The sequence below is a fragment of the Anopheles gambiae genome, chromosome 3 (genome assembly GCF_943734735.2).
Source record: "Anopheles gambiae chromosome 3, idAnoGambNW_F1_1, whole genome shotgun sequence".
Taxonomy (NCBI): domain Eukaryota; kingdom Metazoa; phylum Arthropoda; class Insecta; order Diptera; family Culicidae; genus Anopheles; species Anopheles gambiae.
Genome location: NC_064602.1, coordinates 92,301,087 through 92,322,530, shown reverse-complemented (window position 1 = coordinate 92,322,530; position 21,444 = coordinate 92,301,087). Strand labels below are relative to the sequence as shown.

At 44.4% G+C, this 21,444-nt stretch overlaps 1 protein-coding gene across 1 annotated transcript; it reads left to right on the top strand.

Annotated features, from left to right (window-relative positions):
- Positions 1–12,967: 12,967 nt before the first annotated feature.
- LOC1280748 (gustatory receptor 68a) lies at positions 12,968–15,017 on the top strand. Its single transcript, XM_320613.2, has 2 exons — positions 12,968–14,707; positions 14,777–15,017. The coding sequence occupies exons 1-2, from the start codon at positions 13,472–13,474 to the stop codon at positions 14,894–14,896; spliced, it is 1,356 nt and encodes a 451-aa protein (XP_320613.2). The 5' UTR covers positions 12,968–13,471; the 3' UTR covers positions 14,897–15,017.
- Positions 15,018–21,444: the final 6,427 nt, after the last annotated feature.

The window sequence follows — 21,444 nt, the reverse complement described above, 5'->3', positions numbered from 1 at the left end:
TTTCGCTTTTTTTTTCGTTCCATTTTTTGCCACATTTTGCCCCCCATCTAAAGCAGGCCAAAAATCACACCAACCTTAACGAAGGGCCGGGCACAGTACACAGTTTGTGATAATGGATGGAAGGTAGCGGAAAATCACATCCGTTTTATCACGATTTTCTCTCCCTTTTTTTACAGTGCGTAACTTCTACCCCTCCAACGGGCTCTAACACCGACCAACAACCACTTTGACCTATTGGTGTGAGTGGGAATGCATTCCAGTGACCTTTCTGCCACAGCGTTTGGGATTTATGTTTGCTTCGCAGTCCCTTCCGATCCCTTTCGTGCACGTGGCTGGATGATGAATGATTTCGGGATGGACTTTTGCCAGTGTCTTTCCCGTTCCACTCCTACATCTGCTTCCGGAGGCCTTGCTTCTAGCATCGAACAATCATCATAATAATGTTCCCCTTTTCAATTCCCACCGAATGACCACTCAAAGAGCCACACGAATCTCGAAGGGCAGCTCCCAAAAGCTGTGTTACTACAACCCACAAAAAAAAGCTTACGGAAAATCTTCTGCGGTAGTCTTTTTCAGCTCATTCAGCAAATCCTACCGGTCGTTTCCCTATGTGTCTCTTACCATATGCAGCTCTTGTGATAATGATCATCGAAGACACGAGCCTTGGATGAATATGTTTCCTGTACTACCCGGTCGGTACTACCGCCCGCTCTCGACCATTCGAGCTAAACGATCCCTGATTCATTTACTGACGAGAAGGACTCCTCGGCTCGATATCACGACCGGTCGGCACAAGCACCCACTTGAAGTTAATGAAGCAAGTCGTCATTCTCGTACGCAGCAAGAGGGGAAGCAATGCGTTGCGGTGGGAAACCGTCGGTCAATGCGATGTGAGCTTTTTGTCCCTAGGGTTTATGTGTAACGAGCTATACTTAAACGGACATTCCCGAATAAGGTCTTCCCGATGGAACATATCCTGGGAGAATGAGAGAGAGAGAGAAGGGAGAGGGAGAGAGAGGGAGATAGAGAGAGAGAGAAAGAGAAAGAAAGAGAGAGAGAGAGAGAGAGAGAGATCAGCATCCTCACAACCTATTCTATCATAATGAATCCACTCCTTCTGATTTACCTACGCAGTTTCCAGTTAGTACGAGCTGCAAAACGGTCAACCAAAGAAAGCGAGAAAAGGAGACGGTTACGGATGGATCAAGTGCTGTGATAAGGGGCAACGATATGCTGTGTGTTTTGTTTTCAATTCTTTTTCGTTTTTATCCTCTTTGCTTGCGTTAAGCGTTATTTTTTACATCCCTTTCGAACAACTTGTTAGGCCTTGGGATGGGTATGAAAGTAAAGTCTTTACAAATCAACCCACACCACGATTAAGGACTGCGCCCGGGAAACCCGGAGGTTTTAAGACTAATTAAGTGGTGAAGTCGACCGGATGGATTGAGCTTGAAAAATGAGCATCAAACTTGTGACGATGCAACTACCGGACACGGCGATACCTTTGCAAGGCTAATGCGCAACCTTTCACAGTCAGTTCAAAGTTGGTAGGAAAAGTTACATCGTTTGAAAGTGCTTATTGCGTAAGCAAAAACAGCGTTAAATGGTTCTGTGATTCTCGGTGGTAGTGAACTTACCAGATGGGGTTAGCTGTGGATTAAACTGTGGCAGAAAGGATTATCAAGAAGAATTGCACGTCGAATCCCAAGAAACATAGCTATGAAACAGGAATAAGAGACAACACATTCTGTATGATGCATCTCGTGATGGAACAAACTCTTCACCTTGGAATTTATTCCAACAATGCTGAAGGCTCATTTCCATGAAATTCAGGTGTGAATTAGGAAGAAATATAGAAATACTGCATCATTACTACTTCTAGGAATGAACACTTATTGGGTTTTATTACCAACGAACTGGCTGCTGAATTGACTCCAGTTTACACATGGTAAACAGTTATCCACTGAACTCTTTTGTAATGGCAGATGTGCTCCATCACATCGTGTTCTGATGTATTGTGTGCAAACGTCTACGGGGTGTTTTGAAATCTCTTTTTTTTTGCTTTATCGAGTTTTGGTAAAAAGTCTTTACAAAACTATATGTGGTACAGTGAAACAAACATCAGTAATATGCATTAGTTTTATTATTATTGTAAAGATAATCTGAGTTGATTAGCTGCATACGTCTCTTGATGTTCGCAATAATTATATCTTCCAATGCATGTCATCTTTGCAGTAGCTTGATTCCAGAGACACTCAGTTTAGATTGATCATATTCACCGTGTGTGTAAAAAAAATCAACCATACGGTCAACGAGGATTTGTTCTTATTTTTAAAGGCCTAAATATCTCACACATTGTTTAATGTAAGTTGCAATAAACTACTAATAATACGGTTTGGCAGTAGTACTGGATAAGATATCTGAGGTATTGCTTCGATTCAAAAGTATTCAATCGTGTTGCTGTTATACGAGATCTTAACGTTCTGTTAATTCATTGCTCAGTACAGGTATGTAAATGGTCGAGATATGAAGACTATTGGACTCATAGGCAGAATGTGTAGAAATACAGGAAACCTCAAAAAATTGTAGGAATAAAAACACCTCAATGCAATTCATTCTACCGAGTTTAGTTCATTGTTGTAAGAGTTGAACGATTAAAATAGAGAAAATTTTATTACGCACTGTGATTAAATATAATTATACAGAGCTAAAATATCTCTATACGGTTCAATTATCAATCTAAAGGAGTGTTTAAGCCTTCATATACCCTGTTTTCTACAATCACAATCAATCCCAGTACTTCAACGCTACAATGCTAGATTGCATACCCTAAACCAAGTATTCCATATCGTTGCATCTCCGTAGCAGCGCCAACTCTAACTGCAGTGGTGGGTAGATAAACTATCTCCCCAACAAACGGTACACGCTACATACACTCTGACCACCGAGAGGAAACGACAAAAAAGGCAACTATCAAATAAGCTTGTAACACTGTGCTAACGATATGCTGTGGCTCAGAAAACTGTTTCCCACTGCTCCGCCAAGGCTCTGCTGAAGGCCTACTCTGCACAAACAAGCGCACCGTACGCGTATTGGACGTGAAACTGGTCCACTTGCATACCTCACCGGATCGGCACTCTCAGCCAACCGTCGACCTTCGTCCTTTTGCCTTACGGTTTACAAATTTCCGTGGCACATCTCGCATCGATTCGAACGAAAAAGGAAGTTATGCCAGGGCACGTGCCGTTCGTCCGGGGCGAAGGCGCTTCGCTGGCGTGTGGCCAATGAAACGATCGCCCACCGCTGTAAAGATGTGCAACGGTGAAAGAACTTTGCTTTTGGGTAAATAAATCAGTCCCCCAACGTTAGCTGGTCCAACTCCAACTGGAGCTGGTGGTGTGGACACGAGACAGCGTGCATTCCCAGTATCGATACACTCAATGACACACACGTTCGTCCGCTGGACAAGCAGAGCTGAAGAGTTCCGTCAGACATTCGCACACTGAACCGCGCCTCGAATGCCAATGAAGTTGACGCAGCGCCTTGGCAGCATGTTAAGCGGGCGTGTCGATTCTTCGCAGCGAGCCAGCCAAGCCTAGCCTAGCCATCATAAGCCATCGACACAAACCGCAAAGCGCTCGAGTCGTGGCTGTGGCTGGTCTAGTGCATCACCAGTGTCAAACCAGGAACGTCATCGGAACGAGGCAGCATACCGTATGCCGTATCGTAACCACCATGTTTGCCATGTCGGGAATGTTACTGTCCCCAGCAATTCGGGATCTATTTCGTAACCGATATCGCCAAGCATCGAAGGTAATGTTATTCCCGGCCACGATTACATCGCATCTCAGCGTTTCGTAGTCAGCATCAGCTCTATCTGATTAGCTTTCTGTTCGTCCCCTACGCTAGACGACTGCATTCCAAGTTCTTCTGGTTGAATTCAAATCACACAGAGCTTGAACTGCAATTTCCCAAACAAAGCAAAGCGTTCCGTGAAGTTGTTTGTCGAACGCCCTTGTTTTGGATGTAACTCCATGCCAGCCTACCTTTCTGCCCAGTGCTGGTCACCTTCAAATTTATAGTAGGACGCTGGAGGACCGTTTACACGCCTCCCAAAACACCGGGCAGCATAAAAACCAATTTTCGACTTCATAACAACCAGCTGGTGCCAGGATTTAATGAAAAACGTCCACAACGGTCTTCCCTTCGCTTGAGCCGACTGATTGGAGCGGGTGGGACATACGGCCCGGGATGAGTTAAGTTTTGCAAGCGTTCCCAGCATTGTCGGACCATTCCTTCAACAAGTTCCCGCATGCTTGCCCACCATTGGGATAGGGCTGGATTGGAGCTCGAGCATTAATGTATAAAAGTGTATGAATACTTTCGCCAGTGCTTGAGACCCGAGAACCCGAACAGATCCTGTAGAATAATGTTCCCAAGGGAGGCAACCAAAACGGCATGACGTTCTCCACTTACGCTTCCTCTCTTCCCAGGTTTTCTGCCAGCTGTAATGAAGTTCAAGCGTTCGAGTCCCACTTCACGTCTGTTTATGGCGTTCTGCCAGTGCCCACTTTTTTCCCCATCCTCCTCCGACTGTTTGTGATTGTGAGGTGAACTTTGGTTGGTCTGGTCGTTTAAATTTCCTTTTTCCCGCCGCACTCAATGTTTTGTGTCTGCTTTTGTGGCGCTCGGGACAAAAACAAACCCCCCTAGCGTCGCCAAATGGTGAGCTTAAAAACAATACATTTGGAAAAAGCGTTTCACTTTGTCACGCCCGGACGGTTTGCCGTTTGATTGCACGATTAGCTTCACCGACCGGGTATTGTGCACAAACCCGATAATGGTCGCGCTCAGCAGCTGGCCCGGGGGCTTGCAATCGATATACGAGAGTAAACGGCCCTACCCACGCGTCAGCTCCAATTATGCCCGCAGCTAACAGATGTGTCACTGGTGCAACTGTCGGAAGCGTGGTGGTAGGTTTAGAAAATAAAAAGGAACCTGCAAAAAAACCGACTCTTGCCTCTTGATCGTCTCGTTCCGCCTGGTGCGGATGCAACCGACAGCCACCCGGTGTGAATGGTATCAGTTTTCCGTCACGGCATGGGTAGTCGCTTCGATGTTAAGATGGAAACGGGTTCGATTAGTGCAGTGTGTTTAGCGGGATTGAATTCGCATCATCGAAGTGGTTTTATGCATCGCTTTTTTGCTGCTTTCCTTGCCATTATCGATGGATTTTCAAGGAACCTTCAGGGCATTGGGATGACAGACGATTAGTTCGGTGATTGACTACTAATCACTGTTTGTTGCGGTTGAACGTAGTGATGATGAATGATTTACTAGTTTGGAATGATGTTTACATGAATGTTGAGTGTTTGCTGAAATTATGGGCACTGGCTATTATTGTGTGTATTGGAAATGATGTGTACAAGGAAAGGATTGAAACGCACACAGATCCGCATTGAGAATGTATCGTATTTTATTTCTTCGTTTTTTAAGGTAAGGAGCTAGCTCACGCTTTCTTAGATAAGCTGTCAAAGGACTAAATCACAAAGTCGACCAAACATTGCACTTCCTCTTCTATCGGAAAATGCGATAGCAGCAGGAAACAAAATTGTATCAATGGTGCTTAAGGTCGCGCCTTTGGTCTCCTGTTGCGCCAAGCTCTAAGTTAACGTGAAACTAGAAGTTAAATAAAACCAGAACAATTAAACTTTTGCAATATTTTATCGTTGACATCAACAAAATAGGTTTATTATCGAACATATAAAAGGCATAGGAAAGTATTTGTTTTATACATGAAATTTAAACACTTCCAATATTTCAATATACTACACTGCAAAATTCACTTAGTATCAACTTTTTACAACATGAAATAAGCAAAATACAGAAAAATTGGAAACTGTAATATTGATTTGGAATGTTTGCATTAAATCATCAATTAAATTTAATTAAATCATTAAATTGATATAATACCTAAAAATATGACTAATATTTCTAATAATGGAAATAATAAAAAAAAAAACAAAATAATTGCCAGTATAAAAAACTTTCGCAGAGTTTATTTTCAACAAACAAACATTAACAATGTTCCTCCAATTTACCTTCTGAAACTATATTTTTTATATTTTTTTTAAACACCCATTCAATCGCCCCTTCGTGGTGTCACTCACCAGTGCGGTGTAACGATGGGTTGTTTTTTTAAACGTACGATGCTACTCGTACGTAATTGTACTCGAGTACACCGTTACAACTGCATCGCTTTCGCCTCAACGAGCCCATTCAAACGTCCCTATCGTACGCTCGCAATCTTCCCCAAGGGGGATGGGGCACGAACCGCAGATTGAAACTGAACACCACCGCCTTGCTGTTTCGATTGTTTGATTTTCTGCCTGATGCTGCTGCCACTGCTGGTGCAAGCCAGTGTCTTTGGCTACAAAATGGGGATGAGACCACCGGCACAGTATGGATGAATCCAGCTGGGGCGCAGCAAACGGCTCGTTTTAACCTCGATCGAATGGATGTGAAATAAAATATGTCAAATAAATCGAACACATTCACACTCGAGCGTAACGTCATCCACCCAAGGAAAGTGCTTGTAGGGTGGTAATGCTGGTAGATGGAGAGGAAGAAATAGAAACCAACACGAAAAAAACGCTGTTGCCTACACACATATGCTTGGCTCGTCTTACACAGTGCCAGGACAGGTTGACAGGCTGTACGCACATGCACATACGAGCGGCAAGAACGCTCGCTTGCAAAACTCGGGTAATGAGATCGTTATATTTTATTTGCTCCCACGACGACGTCCCACGTCTTCCTGCCCGCTGTTGGACGTACGCCACCGTGCGCCTCCCCTGCCCTTTCACAAACAGATTTCGCTTCTGCTACACGGTACCCATTGTGTAAACAGGGGTTTTATGTTGTTGATGTGTTTTTTTTTTTTGTTTGGGCTGCTCTTATATGTTACTTCATACATTCGTTTTGTGCTCGGCTGCCGGTACCATTTGTTGTGCTCGGCACAGCAGCGCACCAGACGACCTGGTCGGAGGAGATGAGTGAGCTAAGTTAAAGCAACCCCTCTAGGAATTATGATAATTTTTCATTATTCTTCGCGCAGCGATGATGCGATGCAATTTGCGAATAAAAAGATCGAGTGGATTATTTGAGCCTTTTTTTTTTGTTCTTTAGATTTTTCTTTGTTTGGTAGGTGATGGAAGCCAATAAGCTGACGGGATCAATCTAATTCTTCAAATTGATTGTGCGTGGCAGAATGATGAAAAGGCCATCATGCTGGGAAAGGAGAAAAAGCGTTTGTAGCATTTTGGATTCTGTTGCAGAGGAAATTATATAGAATTTAGGAGGCGAAGGCGAAATTGGGAACGAGGGAGCTTGAAGTCAAACAGATGATAGTGAGACTTAAAGGATTAACAAGTTCTGATCCAGGGATCGTTTTGAGTAAAGACAGAACGACGGAAAGGGATGAAAATTGGGGACCTAGCCCAGAGGCAACAAGAGGGAACGTAAAGGAGAATAGACGAGACAAGGGAGGAAACATCAAGATCGGAGGAAAGAAGACCGGCTATGAATAAGCGTGCAAGTGTAGAGTCCTAATGTCAACCAGACTTAATAGCCGGCAATGAGCTGAGTAAGAAGTCATTGGGCTATTGTACCCATGGAGAAGCCTTTGGACTGCAATTTGATAAAATTTCTTCTGGACACTATCGAGTCTCTGCATGACTGTGCTACCAGATGGTGTCCAGACTACGCATGCATAATCCAAGACTTCGTTTAAAAGCGTGCGCGATCAAAGAACGACGACCCGTAGCGCAGTTTGTAGTCTTCGTATAAGCCTATTTCGGCATCCACAACATCGGCACTATTAGACAACAGTCAGAGCAACGAAGGAAAGCCTAATTAAGATAAGCGACTTGAGGGTCCAAAGTATTGAATCCTTTGAGCAACTCCAAAGGATATTGAAAATGAAGACCGAGCGAAAAGACTCTATATCGCTGCGTTTGCTTGGGTTCGGGAGGTCGATGCAACTGGCCAAACAGTGAAACATGAACAAACATATCATGAAGCAAATTCGTCCCCACTGGCTTCAAAGTGGCATGAAATCACTCAATGCAATCATTTCAGGCGAGTTTTGACGGTATTTCGATAGGATAACCAAGTCCGCGAACCGGTCCAACATTTCCCAGCTGCGCCCCAACGAATGTCTTTTAGACCAACATAATGCAAACGCTCTACTCCAACAACTTTATCGTGGACGCAGAGGAGGATTTGGTAAGAATTGAAAGTAGATCTTAAAGCATGCCGACAAGCATGTCTTTGTTCATGGTGTTGAATGGATGTTTATGGTAAGAAATTATCTCAATTGGCTTATTTTTAAATAAGCTTAGATTCAATTAGTCATATCCTAAGGTATTTGTTAATCCAGATAAAACGGCTTTGAATGTTTATGGATTTGGATCAAGCGTTTCATGGCGATCGAAGGCTTAATTTTTATTTAATAAACTCGATTGAAGTAACACCGCCAAAGTCAAACCCACACTACAAAACACCCTCTAATTCAAAGCATACTTCCTCAATTGAATCTTAATGGTATCTCACTCTGCATTCAACCACGCACAGCAAGCAGACGAGTGGATTTGATTTCCATTTGGCCTTCACGCTTCCATTCCCTCTACACACTTAAGCATCAAGCGTACCTCATGCATGATCGAAAGTCTCGCTGGTTTTCTCACTGCCATTGACAGCTTTTACACGAAGCAAAGAGCATGGTACAACGTTTTTAAGCATGCTGGTTCAAGAGTTTGAGAGTCACCTGTGAAAAACTCCTACGCCGTAATGATTGCTTTCCCGTGTATGCTTGTGCCTGGTGCTCGGAAAAATGCTGCCAAGATCATCGACGAATAACAGTCGCGCCCGTAGTGGAAAGCAAAAACCGTGTAAAACGTTATGAATTTTAATTTTTTGCACATCGGGAAGCATTTACCATTTGCCGTGATCGTGCTGCAAATCGAAGAGGGAATCGGATTGGAAACGAGAAAAACGGGTGGACTTTTTTTCCTCTTTTTGTGGGTCACTATTTTCCTCATGAAATTTCGACAAGAGTTCCGTTCCGTACTTTTACCAAACAATCGAACGCAAATGCAGCATCGCAGGCATCGCATTTTAATGATGCGAGCGTTAGTGAGGGCGATGATTGCGATTGAAAATTCGAGCACGAATGTTCCGTGGCGATAATGTGGCGAAGGGTGGCTGGGTGTTGACATTGTGCCTCACTTTTAAAGCCCGCAGCACAAGCGCTTACTCCAGGGAGCTGGGGCTCTCCATTGTTTAACATACGCACAGCAGAAAAACCGCTTGACCCGAACGGGCTGGACCCCCGGAAGTGGGCTGTTGTATGGTGTTAATTTAGTGGAGCTTTGTGTTGACTCTCGCATCGGGGCTAATGTTAGCCACAAACATGAGCCGGTGTATTTGTTTTTGGTATGTTTGAGTAGTCTCTTCTTCGTTTTTATGCGCTTTAGCTGATTATTTTGTTTCAAAAACATATCGCGAGTTCAACAAAACCCGTCGCTGTGTGTGTGTGTGTTTTTTTTATGTTACTTTACTCGAACACGCACCCAACTCCATATGTCACCGTGGTTAGGGTTCATTAGGGTGCAACACATGTTGGTGGTTAACACACACACGCACACACACAGTTGTGTATGCTAATGGCTAGAGACCGAGACCCTCACCACTTACTCACTCATAACTTGGCCCAGACACTTCAACAAATGATTTGCAAACATGACAAATGCTTCAGCCAGAAGTGCCAGCACAACTCCCCTTGGAGCTTCACTCCGCCGTCCATTCATAACGTTCATTATGATGAGAAACAACCCCGTCCAAATAGGTAGGGTAGGTTAGGGGGAACAACAAATCGGCGTCGAAAAATCAACACTGTCTAAACTTTGTGCAAACTAATTTCCAGCACAGTCAACCGAAACAACGAGGGGTTTTTTTGCGCCTCGTGCGCCTGCAGCGAGGAAAGCAGCCCCTGATGGTAACAGCAACTTCCCGCCCTCGCCTGGAATGCGCTTCCAATAACTCAATTTCGGGCTCCGTTTTGCTGGTAGTTGCTGGTGTGTGGATGGAAAACAACATCGAACAGCGGGCCGTCATCGGTGAGCTCGATGCCGCTACCTTATCGTGCGCCGGCTCGATCGTACATTGTTCTTGTGGAAAAACATTTTCTTTTCCTGTCGGTGCATGTCGGCACTGCTGTGGCTAGTGCTTTGTTCAGTGGCATATCTGTTTCCCTCACTTTCTCTTTCTTTCTCTCTCTTTCTCTCTTTCTCTGTCTCTTTCTCTCTCTGCGATGGAAAACTTCTCTTTACAAACTTGTCAAGCGGCTAAAGTCAATTTTACGTGATATGTCATCACGGTTGCTGGTACAATGGGGAGTGAACACATTTTCCTGGTTAGTTTTCCTAGTTTTTAACTAGTTAAATAGGAAAAAGTGAAATGCTTCGTAAAGTGAAACATACTTCCGTAACAAAATTCTGCTTGAAGTTGCGTAATTGGATAAAGTACTTTAAGCAAGGAATGTTAACCATTTAAATAAGTTAATAACGAATAGGATATTGATAACAACTGTCAAGCGTTCACTGATTCAAATGCATGATATCTTGTTTTAAAACAGATATTTCTTTAATAACCGTAAATACCGTAATAATAAAACATGTAACTTTTCGTGAAATATATATTCATTAGTTTCCTTTAGTTCAACTTCAATTAAATTCTATTTTTTGTAATTTTAGACACAACGGTTCGTAAAAATGAAATATTGAGTGAATGCATGATACTCAATAAGCCAAGGATTTTTTTCTGTTCGGGCATAATCGTAATGTCAGGGAAGGTCGCTATACAATCACATATACATCACTATACGATAGTGTTCGGACGGTTTGTGAGCAAAACTTTAACAACCTTTGCCGTAGTTCGAGGGAGTTGAATTAATTGCTCCTGTCTATAAATTTACCAATTCGACTAAGTGGCCTTCGGGCTCAATCATCCTCTATTTATATGATTATAATCATAAATCTTCTTTTCTATTCGTTCAACCTATTCACCACATCTTTCCTGAGTTGAATTATTTTAACATTATTAGATATTGCGATATAAAGACCTGTTCAGATAGAATTCGGTCTCCTAGCTATATTTTTAATAAAGTCATTTAACACTCAAATTTAAACGATTCCATTGGTCGTTCTATTTGACGTAATGTCCTACGCGAACATGCCGGTCTATAAGGATATCGAGACGTGCGATTTCATGACTGGACCACAGAACCGCCTGACGATTGCTACGAATATGAAATCCTTTTTGTCATAACTTTAGAGGCGTCCTGAAGGATGTTTTTTTGCCGTACGTTTCTTAATTTGATGCCTCCTCAAGGTCTGGCTCCTTAAGCGGTGGCCAACCCGCGCAAATCCTACGCTACGGGGCCTCGCTACGTCATAATACCAACAAAATGTAAATCCATTATTCACTACAGTATCATTAAAACGTTGTACACAATACTAGTAGTTTGCAGCCCAGTTATCAAAAGATTATGTAATATAGAAAACATAATGTTTTTGATTTTTATTCTTCTTTAAATTTTCCTCCTATATGATCAATAGTAAACATACCAATCGAAGAATTAGTTCAAATTGAAATATTTCTCTAAAATTTTAACATTTCTATCATCCCAATAGCAAAATTCTGCATACTCAAAAACACTCTCGCACTTAACTTCGGACGAAAAGGGTTTTAATTATCAAAATTTTATAGTTATTGATTGTAAGCCTTCTTGGACATAATTTCAATCAGGCGTAATTGCAAAACTCTTGGAAATAATGTATTGTGCTATGTCTAAAATATCATATGGAACAAGCTACATCAACAACAATGTATGTAAATTTTATATTTTTAGTGTTGAGCTGTATTCAATGATATTTATTATCCTTTATCAATTGATCAAAACTGATTCAATTATTCGTAACAGGATTCATAAACAAAACTAACGGTTGGCGTGGTTACATATAATTATCATATCACAGCACAAGCACATTCAGCGTATAACAATTAATCACCACTATTACAGCCAAACCTTATTGATCATTTAGTTTATCGACCGTAAGCTCTCATTCGGCGGAAAATCAATTGTTTCTATTTCCACACTCACACAATGCCACATTGCCACCGCGCCAGGGCTTGATTTATTATCGCCACGGAAACAAAACATTCAACACGCACCCATCTTTCTGTTGGCTTTGTTTTTTTTTATTCAATAAGCACCTTCCAGCCTATTGAATGCTCGCTCAATTGTACCGAGCAATTACTACGCAATAAATATGACAGGTTAAGTAGCGGCTAACAATGGAAAAGTTCACAGTAGAGCGCTGTGTGAGAGATAGAGAGTCAGCCAGTTTAATTTATAGTACGCACATAATGATGCTAGATCCCTATTTTTAAAACATTCCCCCAATCCCACGGATATCGTTTGTTTCGTCGCTGTTGGTCGCTAAAAAACAAAATGGCAAAAAAAATTCTATCCCCCCAGGTTCAAAGCTAGTTATCCCCCACAAAGCCCTCTCGAAGAGTTTTTCGAACTTGTTGGAGAAATTTATTTCGCTTTTTCAATTATACCGATTGCACACCGCTCCGCATCGTACCAGCGCAAGTCTCATTCAAGTGGAAAACTGTCCCCAAGTCCCACTGCCTCCCAAACCAAACCCAACCGCAACGCTTACTGCAGGCAGAAGTTTATTTACATTTCCTTCTAAAAAAACGACTGATTTCTGAACCATAGACCAGGCTCCTGCCGAGGAACGTGGATGGAAGGTCCTCTGCAGCCGCGATGATCTAGCGCACCCCCAAACCACTTCCATTAGTGGTCGATTTTTAGCATCTTTCCTTGGCAACCGACGGACCGAAAACCACCAAACGAAATCATCAGCACAACCGGCGAGCACAATCACCCGAAATCAAATGCATCCATTACAGTGTCCCGGGGCACGAAACGGGGAGTGGAGTAAAATATTTCTTGCCTCATTGATAACCGAAAAACTTTCTCCTTTAGCACCGGCCGGGGACTTTGCTTTGCCGCTGAAAATCGATTCGAGCCCGAACTCGAGGCGAAATAAACGGACCGCCGAATGAAAGCACCCACAAGCAAAACAAAAAAAAACAGAAAAGGAACTTCTCTGCGCCATTGAGGCGTTGGGTAATCACATCACCAACAATTCAACCCAGCTTGGAATGGGTGGGCTGTGCTGTGGAGCACAAAAGTTCCGCACAAAAATTGCACAATACCGTCCCATTATTCCCTTGCAAGAAGTAAAACTTTCGGGCCCCGCTTTGTTTGTGGCACAAAACTACTGCCCGGGATGGTCGGTACGTACAGAACGGTCCGTGCACTCGGTGGATCATCATGTCGAAGTGGATTAATAAGCGCAAGGTGTCCATCCTGAACCTGGCCCCACCGTCCAAACCGGGCCCGGCGCTGCAAGCGACCCCGGTCGGCGAGCAGGAGTTCGAGCAGCTGTTCCATTTCGCGTTCAAGTGCTTTCGACTGTTTGCCCTGACGCCGGGCCTGATGGACAGGCAGAAGGATCGGTACCGGGTGCGCAACACGCGCTGGATGATGCTGATCGTGCTGCTGCTGGTGGTCGTCGCCTGGATCGCGCTGTTCGAGACGTTCTTCATCGAGCGCCGGACGGCCCTGATCACCGGCATTGCCAACCACATCCAGTTCCTGATGAACACGATCGCACTGACGGTGGCCTGGGTCGTGCCGCAGCTGAAGGCGGACGAGCTCGGCTCGATACTGGACGGCTTTTTGCTGATCGATCGCGAGCTGAGCAGCTACAACGTGCACGAGGTGGCGGGCTACAAGCGCGTGTCGTTTCTGCTCCGGTACGGTGTGGTGCTGCTGGCCCTAATGTCGCTCACCGTCTACGATGGGTTTGTGTCGTTCGTGCAGCTCACTACGGTCGAGGTTTGGTACTGGCTGTCCCACCAGCTGCCGTTCATCATCTACGCGATGGCATTTCTGCACGCGTACGTGCTGATCTACTGGCTGCATGCGCGGTTCCGCCGGCTAAACACGCTGGTCGAGCAGTACTACAGGCAGGGACACATCTTTGCACCGGCGCGTCAAACGATCATCAGCTTCGCGACGATGGTAAAGCTGGACGAGGAGTCGGCGGTCGGTGAGGAACTACACTCCGTGGGGCGGCGTGAAATATCGGACGACCTGCTGGTTCTTGCGATCGTTTCGCGCACGATCGATCTCGGGCAGAAGATTGAGTCGTACTTTGGCCCACTCTTCCTGACCGTCTACACCGCACTGTTCTCGGTCACCACGATCCAATCGTACTACTGCTATCTGCATCTGACGGCCAAGGGTGATCGCGGCCTGTCGATTGAAACGCTCGTCCTGTCGGGTGGAATCATTCTGTACAATGTAATCGCGATCGTGGCCCTGCCGTACATCTGCGAGCAGGTGGAGAGTGAATCGAAGCTGCTGATGTCCTACCTGTCGAAGCTTTCCATGAAGCACAGCCAGGTGGCGCAACACTCGTCGATTTGGTTCCCGAACCTGATCTCGAGCGTTCGCTTCTCGGCGTTTGGTTTCTTCACCATCAACTACAACATGCTGTCGGGGGTTTGTAGATGACAGAGCGGAGATCATTTAAAGTTTGTTGTTTTTTAATACTTCTATTTTTTTTGGCAGCTCGTTGCCGGCATGGTTACGTACCTGATCATCTTCATCCAGTTCAACTCGATGGTACCGGCCAGTAAGGATGACACGCACCACACTCGCAAGCAGCACGTAACCGAGGAGAGGTTCTAGATCCGAAGTTCAAAAAACGCACCGTACAAAAGGCTAATAATGCACCTAAGGCCCGGTCTTTTCGCCTTTGTGGTAAACTTTCGCACAATTCACAGCACTCAAGCTAGCAATAAATCAATAAGCATTCTTTTGATATTCACCCTGCACGCTCGTATCTTCATTTCACCCAATCGGGCCCACACTTTATCAAGCATATCCGAAAGAAACCGTGCACATCCTGCATCCTGAGCAGCTTCCCGTTCCCGATGCACAATGGTTGCAATGGAAGCAATTGGTATTGGTCTTTGTCTTACAGTGCCCTTTGATGGTGATGGGAGAGTCTTGGGAACCGTTTCGTGCTTTTTTGTACCGATCTAAAGAATAGCGGTACGTCTCAAAGGCAATGGACCAACAATGGGCCACCACTGCTCATGCACTACTCATGCTCACACCCAACGCATTCTTACCTGTTCCCGGAATGCTAAAGAATACCGAAGAATGCTTCCACACAAAAACAGTCACAAGCATTGGCTCATTGAACGAAGTGTGCAGCACTTCGATTGAGGGCCCTTCTTTCTTATTGGCTATTTTTGCACAGTGAAACCCAAAATCTCACACCGTCGTACGACCGTCCAGGGTGGCAGAACGCTTCCGTGAAGCATATATTTACGGTTTCCGGCGACGGGGCGTACGCTTCGACCGTTTGTTTGAGCTCCCTTTCTTTCATTGAGCCCAAACCCAACCCAAAACTCGAAAGGAAATGAAGTGCGCTCGGCACTGTGAACGTTGTGAAGCCGAATCAATACACTTATCCCTATTGTGTCGCGGGCACTAAACTGCATCGAGCGCACTCAGCTGTGGCAGGAAAAAATGTCTTCTGTATTGTTGTGGGGGTTTTGAAATGTAAAACAAAATGAAAAATGGAGCAAGCATAATGAACGAAATCCTCAGATGCTAGGGATTCACGAAGCGAAAGCAGTCACAGTCAGTAGTGCGCGGTATGTCGTACTCCACTCAACACGATATGGAGCGATGTAGCAACATGTTCTGTTAACATCGCAACAATTAAAACGGAATGAAGTGCTTCCACTGTCCAGCGAACGCTATCAGCACAGGAAACGGATCCATCGCGGAGACACGAGTCGAAATGATGGAAGGGAATCTAATTCCTTTTCCATTTTAGCGCTACCATCTTCTTCATGCTGCTCCTTCTTTCCAGCCAGCAAAGTGTTTAGAGAGAGGGCGAAATTTGTGCCAGTAATTAAAAACCTCATTTCCCGCTGCCGTTTCGTGCCACTTCGCCCGGAACAGAACGGTGAATGTTTTTTCTATTTATATCAACTACCTCCTGCAAGCCACCTTCACGAGTGGATTATTTTCTGCAATTTTCTTTGCCCACCCTAGCCAACCCGATCGGTACGATTTGGAGTTTTAATCCATCCGTGTGCGCATGCCTTTCCGAAGCGTCCCAAGTGCAGTGGAAATGAGCCCAATGCATGCACTTTTCGCCTCACTTTCAAATGAATTGCAATCGGTTGCAATGAAAATTAGTGGAACTTTGTTTACGAAATATGGAGCTTTTTTTTCTTTCTGCGACACAATTTTGCGCTTCATCGGTGGTACAACATTCCCCCAAATCAACTAGCAAGTCCTTGACAACCTTCACATAGCTAACCATCATTCAAGTGCTTCCTGACACCCCCTTATTCCTTTGGACGCCTTCCCATCACCCCATCAGAAGCACGAGAGCGGAAGGAAACCAAATTAAAATTTATATTATAAACAACAAACGGAAATATTTAAACTTTTTCCCCGTTTTCGGCCACAGCAATGCGCGAAGCGAAGCCGTTCGTTGCCTGCAGGACTGCGGCAGGGTTAGAGCAGAAGGTGTTAAATCCCGTGCTAAGGGCGGATGAAGAACGAACGAAAAAACAAAAAAAACTCCCGCGCGCCACTTTAACATTCTTTTGACCCGGTTTTGTTGTGCTGTTTTGCTTTCTACCTCTTCCGCGCTGGCGTAAAGGCCGGGCTACATTGATCGTACTCCGTAGTGTAATTTTTATTTTCACTAGCGCATCTGGCGACAACCAGCGCAAGCTAGATGTCGGTATAATTTATGTGTCAAAATTATTCATACTTGGTGTCTCATCAAGCTTCGACCAGGCTACTTGTATGCCGTTTGAAATGTTGATAAACGTCCATAAATTGCAACAAAGTAGGCCGTTAATTGTTGTTGTTGGACAAATCGTCATTCATACAAAGCGCTAGGCAACATTTCTCCGCATCTTCGAATATCTATTCATCATTGGGTAAAATTATAGGCTCCTCGACCCAAAACGTTTTTTGACAGATAAATTATACCAGCCTCTAGCTTCAACCCACCGCCGCTAGATGGCGTACGCGTTCACAAAAATTACACTACGGAGTACGATCAATGTAGCCCGGCCTTAAGGCAACGGAAGCCGGGCACATCGATGGTAACTTTTTCTCATTAAAAACATTATTAAAGTTAGATCGTTTCGTGCGCGAATTTTGTGTCCGATTCTGTTTACCTTGTATTTTTATGCGCTCGATGGAGGAAGCGAAGCAGCAATTGTCGCACACTTGTTATGAAAACGGTGTCCTGATTTTGTAAAGGAGCAGGGAAAATGAGGGAAAATGAATAGTGCAAATGCGGGAATATTTTAACATTACAGTGAGTTTGTTGAAACAAAATGAATTTTATGGAAATGTTAAGCCAAATCTTTCTTCTTCGTTCAGTCAAACCACTTTGTGGCATCAACAATCGTTTAAAAGCAATTTACAGTAAAAAGGAGTAAAACAAGGGGAAAAGCCGGTCAAATTGAGCATGCGGAACAAAATGGACACCCTATATTTGAGTTTTATCTCACAGGAGGGATACATTCCAATGCTCAAAGTGTATTCAGTGATGGGTTTTACAGTCGTTTCCAGTAAATTTTGGCTTTAGTTCGCCAATTTTTGTCTCTAAAGCCAGCATTAGAGCAACAGTGAAATTGAACGTAAAATTTTGGCGATTTCTGCTATATTTCAAGAAATTTTAATCCAAATATGGCTTATTGTACACCAAAATAAAGGACATTCAGTTCCTCATTCATCTAGAATACACACGTACATCTCGTATAGCTCGTCATTATACTTCCTTCCACACATACGGGACCAAGTATTCTTCTGAGCATCTTCCTCTCGAACGCGGCTAAGAGCTTCGTCCGACGTGACAGGTTCTTTGAGGTGAACTGATTTTTCTGAACTGAAAAAACTGGTTGATCGGCATTAATATAAGTAACAACATGCTGTGTTTCTATAAATAAGAACAATTAAACTTCAACAACTATGCCAAAGCAAAACTCGTACCCTTAAGAACATTAGAAAGGAATAAAAAGTGTTGAAGGGTCCTACTCTTCCCCTTTCCAGCTGATGAGCAACGATTGTGCCAACATAATACACCCTGGTCGGGAAATCTCTTTTAGTCTGTTTTAATGTGGCAAGAAGGAAAAAAGCGCAACCCTGTGACGGGTGCGCTCAATGGTTCATGGCAAAATAAATGGACACTTTTAATTGAAAAGAACACTAGCGCCACAATGATAGGGGAGGAAGCAAGCAAAATCACTATAAAAACGCAACGACTGTTGTAGCAAAGCGGGCGGCAAACTCCCTGCAAGAGAGGTTGCAATGATGCAATGAAAACCGCATCCGAGGGCAGCAGTGACGACGACGACGCGTAGCGATAGCAACCACCATTAAAAGCACGTGGGTTTTATTGCTTTGCATTGCACGCTTGGGCCCGCCCGGCGGCCATCGGGATTTTTATTTCCTTTCTCTATGCTCTGCTCTGTTCGTACACTGCTGTTTCTCTTCATTATCCCGCGCGCAAAGATCTCGCAGAAACATGACTTTCTGTCCGGACGCAAATCCTCCTCCGATCGTCTGTCCAGATCCTTCTGCAACCACTGCGCTTTGCGCAACAAACAGCATCAGCGGGAAATAGAAAGAAAAGCAGCTACAATAAAGACAGAGAGAGAGAGAGAGAGAGAGAGAGAGAGAGAGAGAGCATTACTTCCATCGGGACAGGTAAGCAGTGTGCGGTAAAGGAAACAGTGGATAAGACTAATGAGCAATTAAAATTATCAATAGCACCACTCGATTATTTCAAACATGAACAATGGCCGTAAATTTACCCACAAAGCAAAGAGGAACAAAACGACAAAAACAAAACAAAACAACACAACACAAAAAACGTCGACAACAACATCCCGGAAGACTGATAAACGTTCACAACATGATTCCACTTCCGCACGCACAGCTGTTCCTTGCGCTGGGAAAGCCTCGTGCCGGGCACTGCCCATCCCCCTCGTCCCAGCAAAAAGGAAGCTAGGTGACATTCGCTGAAGTAATGACCCGGCGTCCTGAACATTAACCTTACTCCCTCCCTTGCTCCCGTTCCACATCCGCTCAGTGTGCTTTTCCCGGACGCTTTTCCATCACAAAAGAAGCAATCGCGCCCATTTGCGAGCCGGGCGGGCGATTGCAAGGAAAGATACAATTGTACAGCCTTCCGCTTCCGGTCGGCCGGCGAATCATAAACCAGCGGATCTTGATAATCGCCACATAAAGCACGGCCGGCGGGATAATCCATTGTTCCGTGTTCAGGGCTCCACCCGGCATAGCCCACCCGGATGCCCGTTGATTAACTGCCCATTGTGAGCTGCGCTTGGAGTTGTGTGGGAAAGAAACGGGAGGAGGTCGTTGATGGCGCGCTGCAGTGCGCAACCCGGGGAGACACTTTCGTCAATTGAGTCGAATAAATTAACAACGGGCCTGCACTGTGTGGGCGCACTGTTGCCCGGCCTGGCTTATGTGGGTGGTGGTGCAAGATGTTGCATTAAGCTGTGCAATTTGGGAAATGTTGCAGCGTAGGTTATGGTTTTTGATTTTACGAAACAAAGAGCGCTCAACACTGCCGGGATGATTTAAAGGGTAGTTGCAGTGTAGCATGTTGCTTACAAGCTTTAGAATTGTGATGTATCAATTACAGCTCCAGCATGATTATTTTGTGATGAAAGTTGCTATTTTGGCGTCACACATCGAATAACATTGGTATGATTGTTGATAAACTAAAGGTATAGCCCCCGCATGTACTTGGCTGTAGTAAGAGACCAACGAAGCCAAGCGTAGAACGGTTATGGTTTGAACCAGCATTCGAAAGGTTTAATGGAACCAGCTTCAAGCCGTAAATTATCATCATCATCATCCCTAGACAAATTGAGCTATTTCTTTCTCTAATTCCTACGCTATTCCTATGCTGCGCATGTACTGTCGAGTATGGGCTGTCGTACAACAGAATCAGTTACTCGATTGGCATTAAAACTGTACCGGCTCAAGTTCGGTACCGAGTCCGGAACTGGTCCAGATGTAGTTTCAGAAACAGAATGAAATTGAGGGCTATTTCAGGGCAGATAAAGCTTCAGCATTAGTTCCAGGTCCGGTATGGGTTCATGATCATTATTAGTGCCGTTATGGGTTGCGAATTTTTTTCCATGACCCGTAAGGCATTTTTTCCATGAGCGGTTCCAGGACTGGTATGAGTTCAGAACTGTTTCGGATTCATAATAAGTTTTAAGATCGGTGTTAGTTCATATGGGATAATGATCGGTATGATATGGGAGGACCGATATGGGATCGTTAACGGTTTCTGGATTGGTAGCAGTTCAGAATTGGTTCCAGAATCGGTATAAGTTCATTATCTAGTAAAAGACTGGCATGAGTCCTTTATTAGTTCGTGGAAAAGTATGGGTACTACATCAATTTTAGGACCAGTAAAACAAAAGACAAACGTAACTTACTTACAATAACTTTCCAACATACAACTCAGAACCAAATGTGCGAAACCCATCACATCTTTTGAGTATAAATAAAACCAACTCCGACCATGGCAAGTCAGATTCGTTCGGACTGTCAGCATAGGACTATGTCCTTCTTTCATCAAACGACTTCTCATTTAAAGAGTTTAGCAATGTCCGTCCAGCCAAGGTAAGGCTTCTAAACTCCAGCGTTTCCAGTAAGGAAAGCCCCTTCCAGGTTTCTATGATTATCTGGGCGTGCTAGTTTTGCGACGGTAACCGACGTCCAGTTGTGACGTATGTACTAGTGGTGGGAGCTCGGAATCGGACCTACCCGATTCCGATTCCGTGTTTGGAATCAATTCCGGAGCCGATTCCGATGCTGGAATCGATTCCGATTCCGGAGTCGATTCCGGAACCGATTTCGGAACCAATTCCGGAATCAATTCCGGAACCAATTCCGGAGCCGATTCCGGAGCCGATTCCGGAGCCAATTCCGGAGCCAATTCCGGAGCCGATTCCGAAGCCAATTCCAGAGCCGATTCCGGAGCTGATTCCGGAGCTGATTCCGGAGCCGATTCCAGAGGCGATTCCGGAGTTGGCTTCGGAGCCGAGCGGACTCCGGAGCGAAATCAGTTCGGGAATCTCCATGAGAATGGATCTTTTACAAGTAAATTTGGATTTTTGCGGTTATCAATACGTAGTATGATT

Coding starts and splice junctions, on each gene's coding strand:
- LOC1280748 (XM_320613.2), top strand. CDS start 13,472: ATGTCGAAGTGGATTAATAAGCGCAAGGTGTCCATCCTGAACCTGGCC. Junction 14,708..14,776: donor ACTACAACATGCTGTCGGGG/GTTTGTAGATGA, acceptor TTTTTTTGGCAG/CTCGTTGCCGGCATGGTTAC.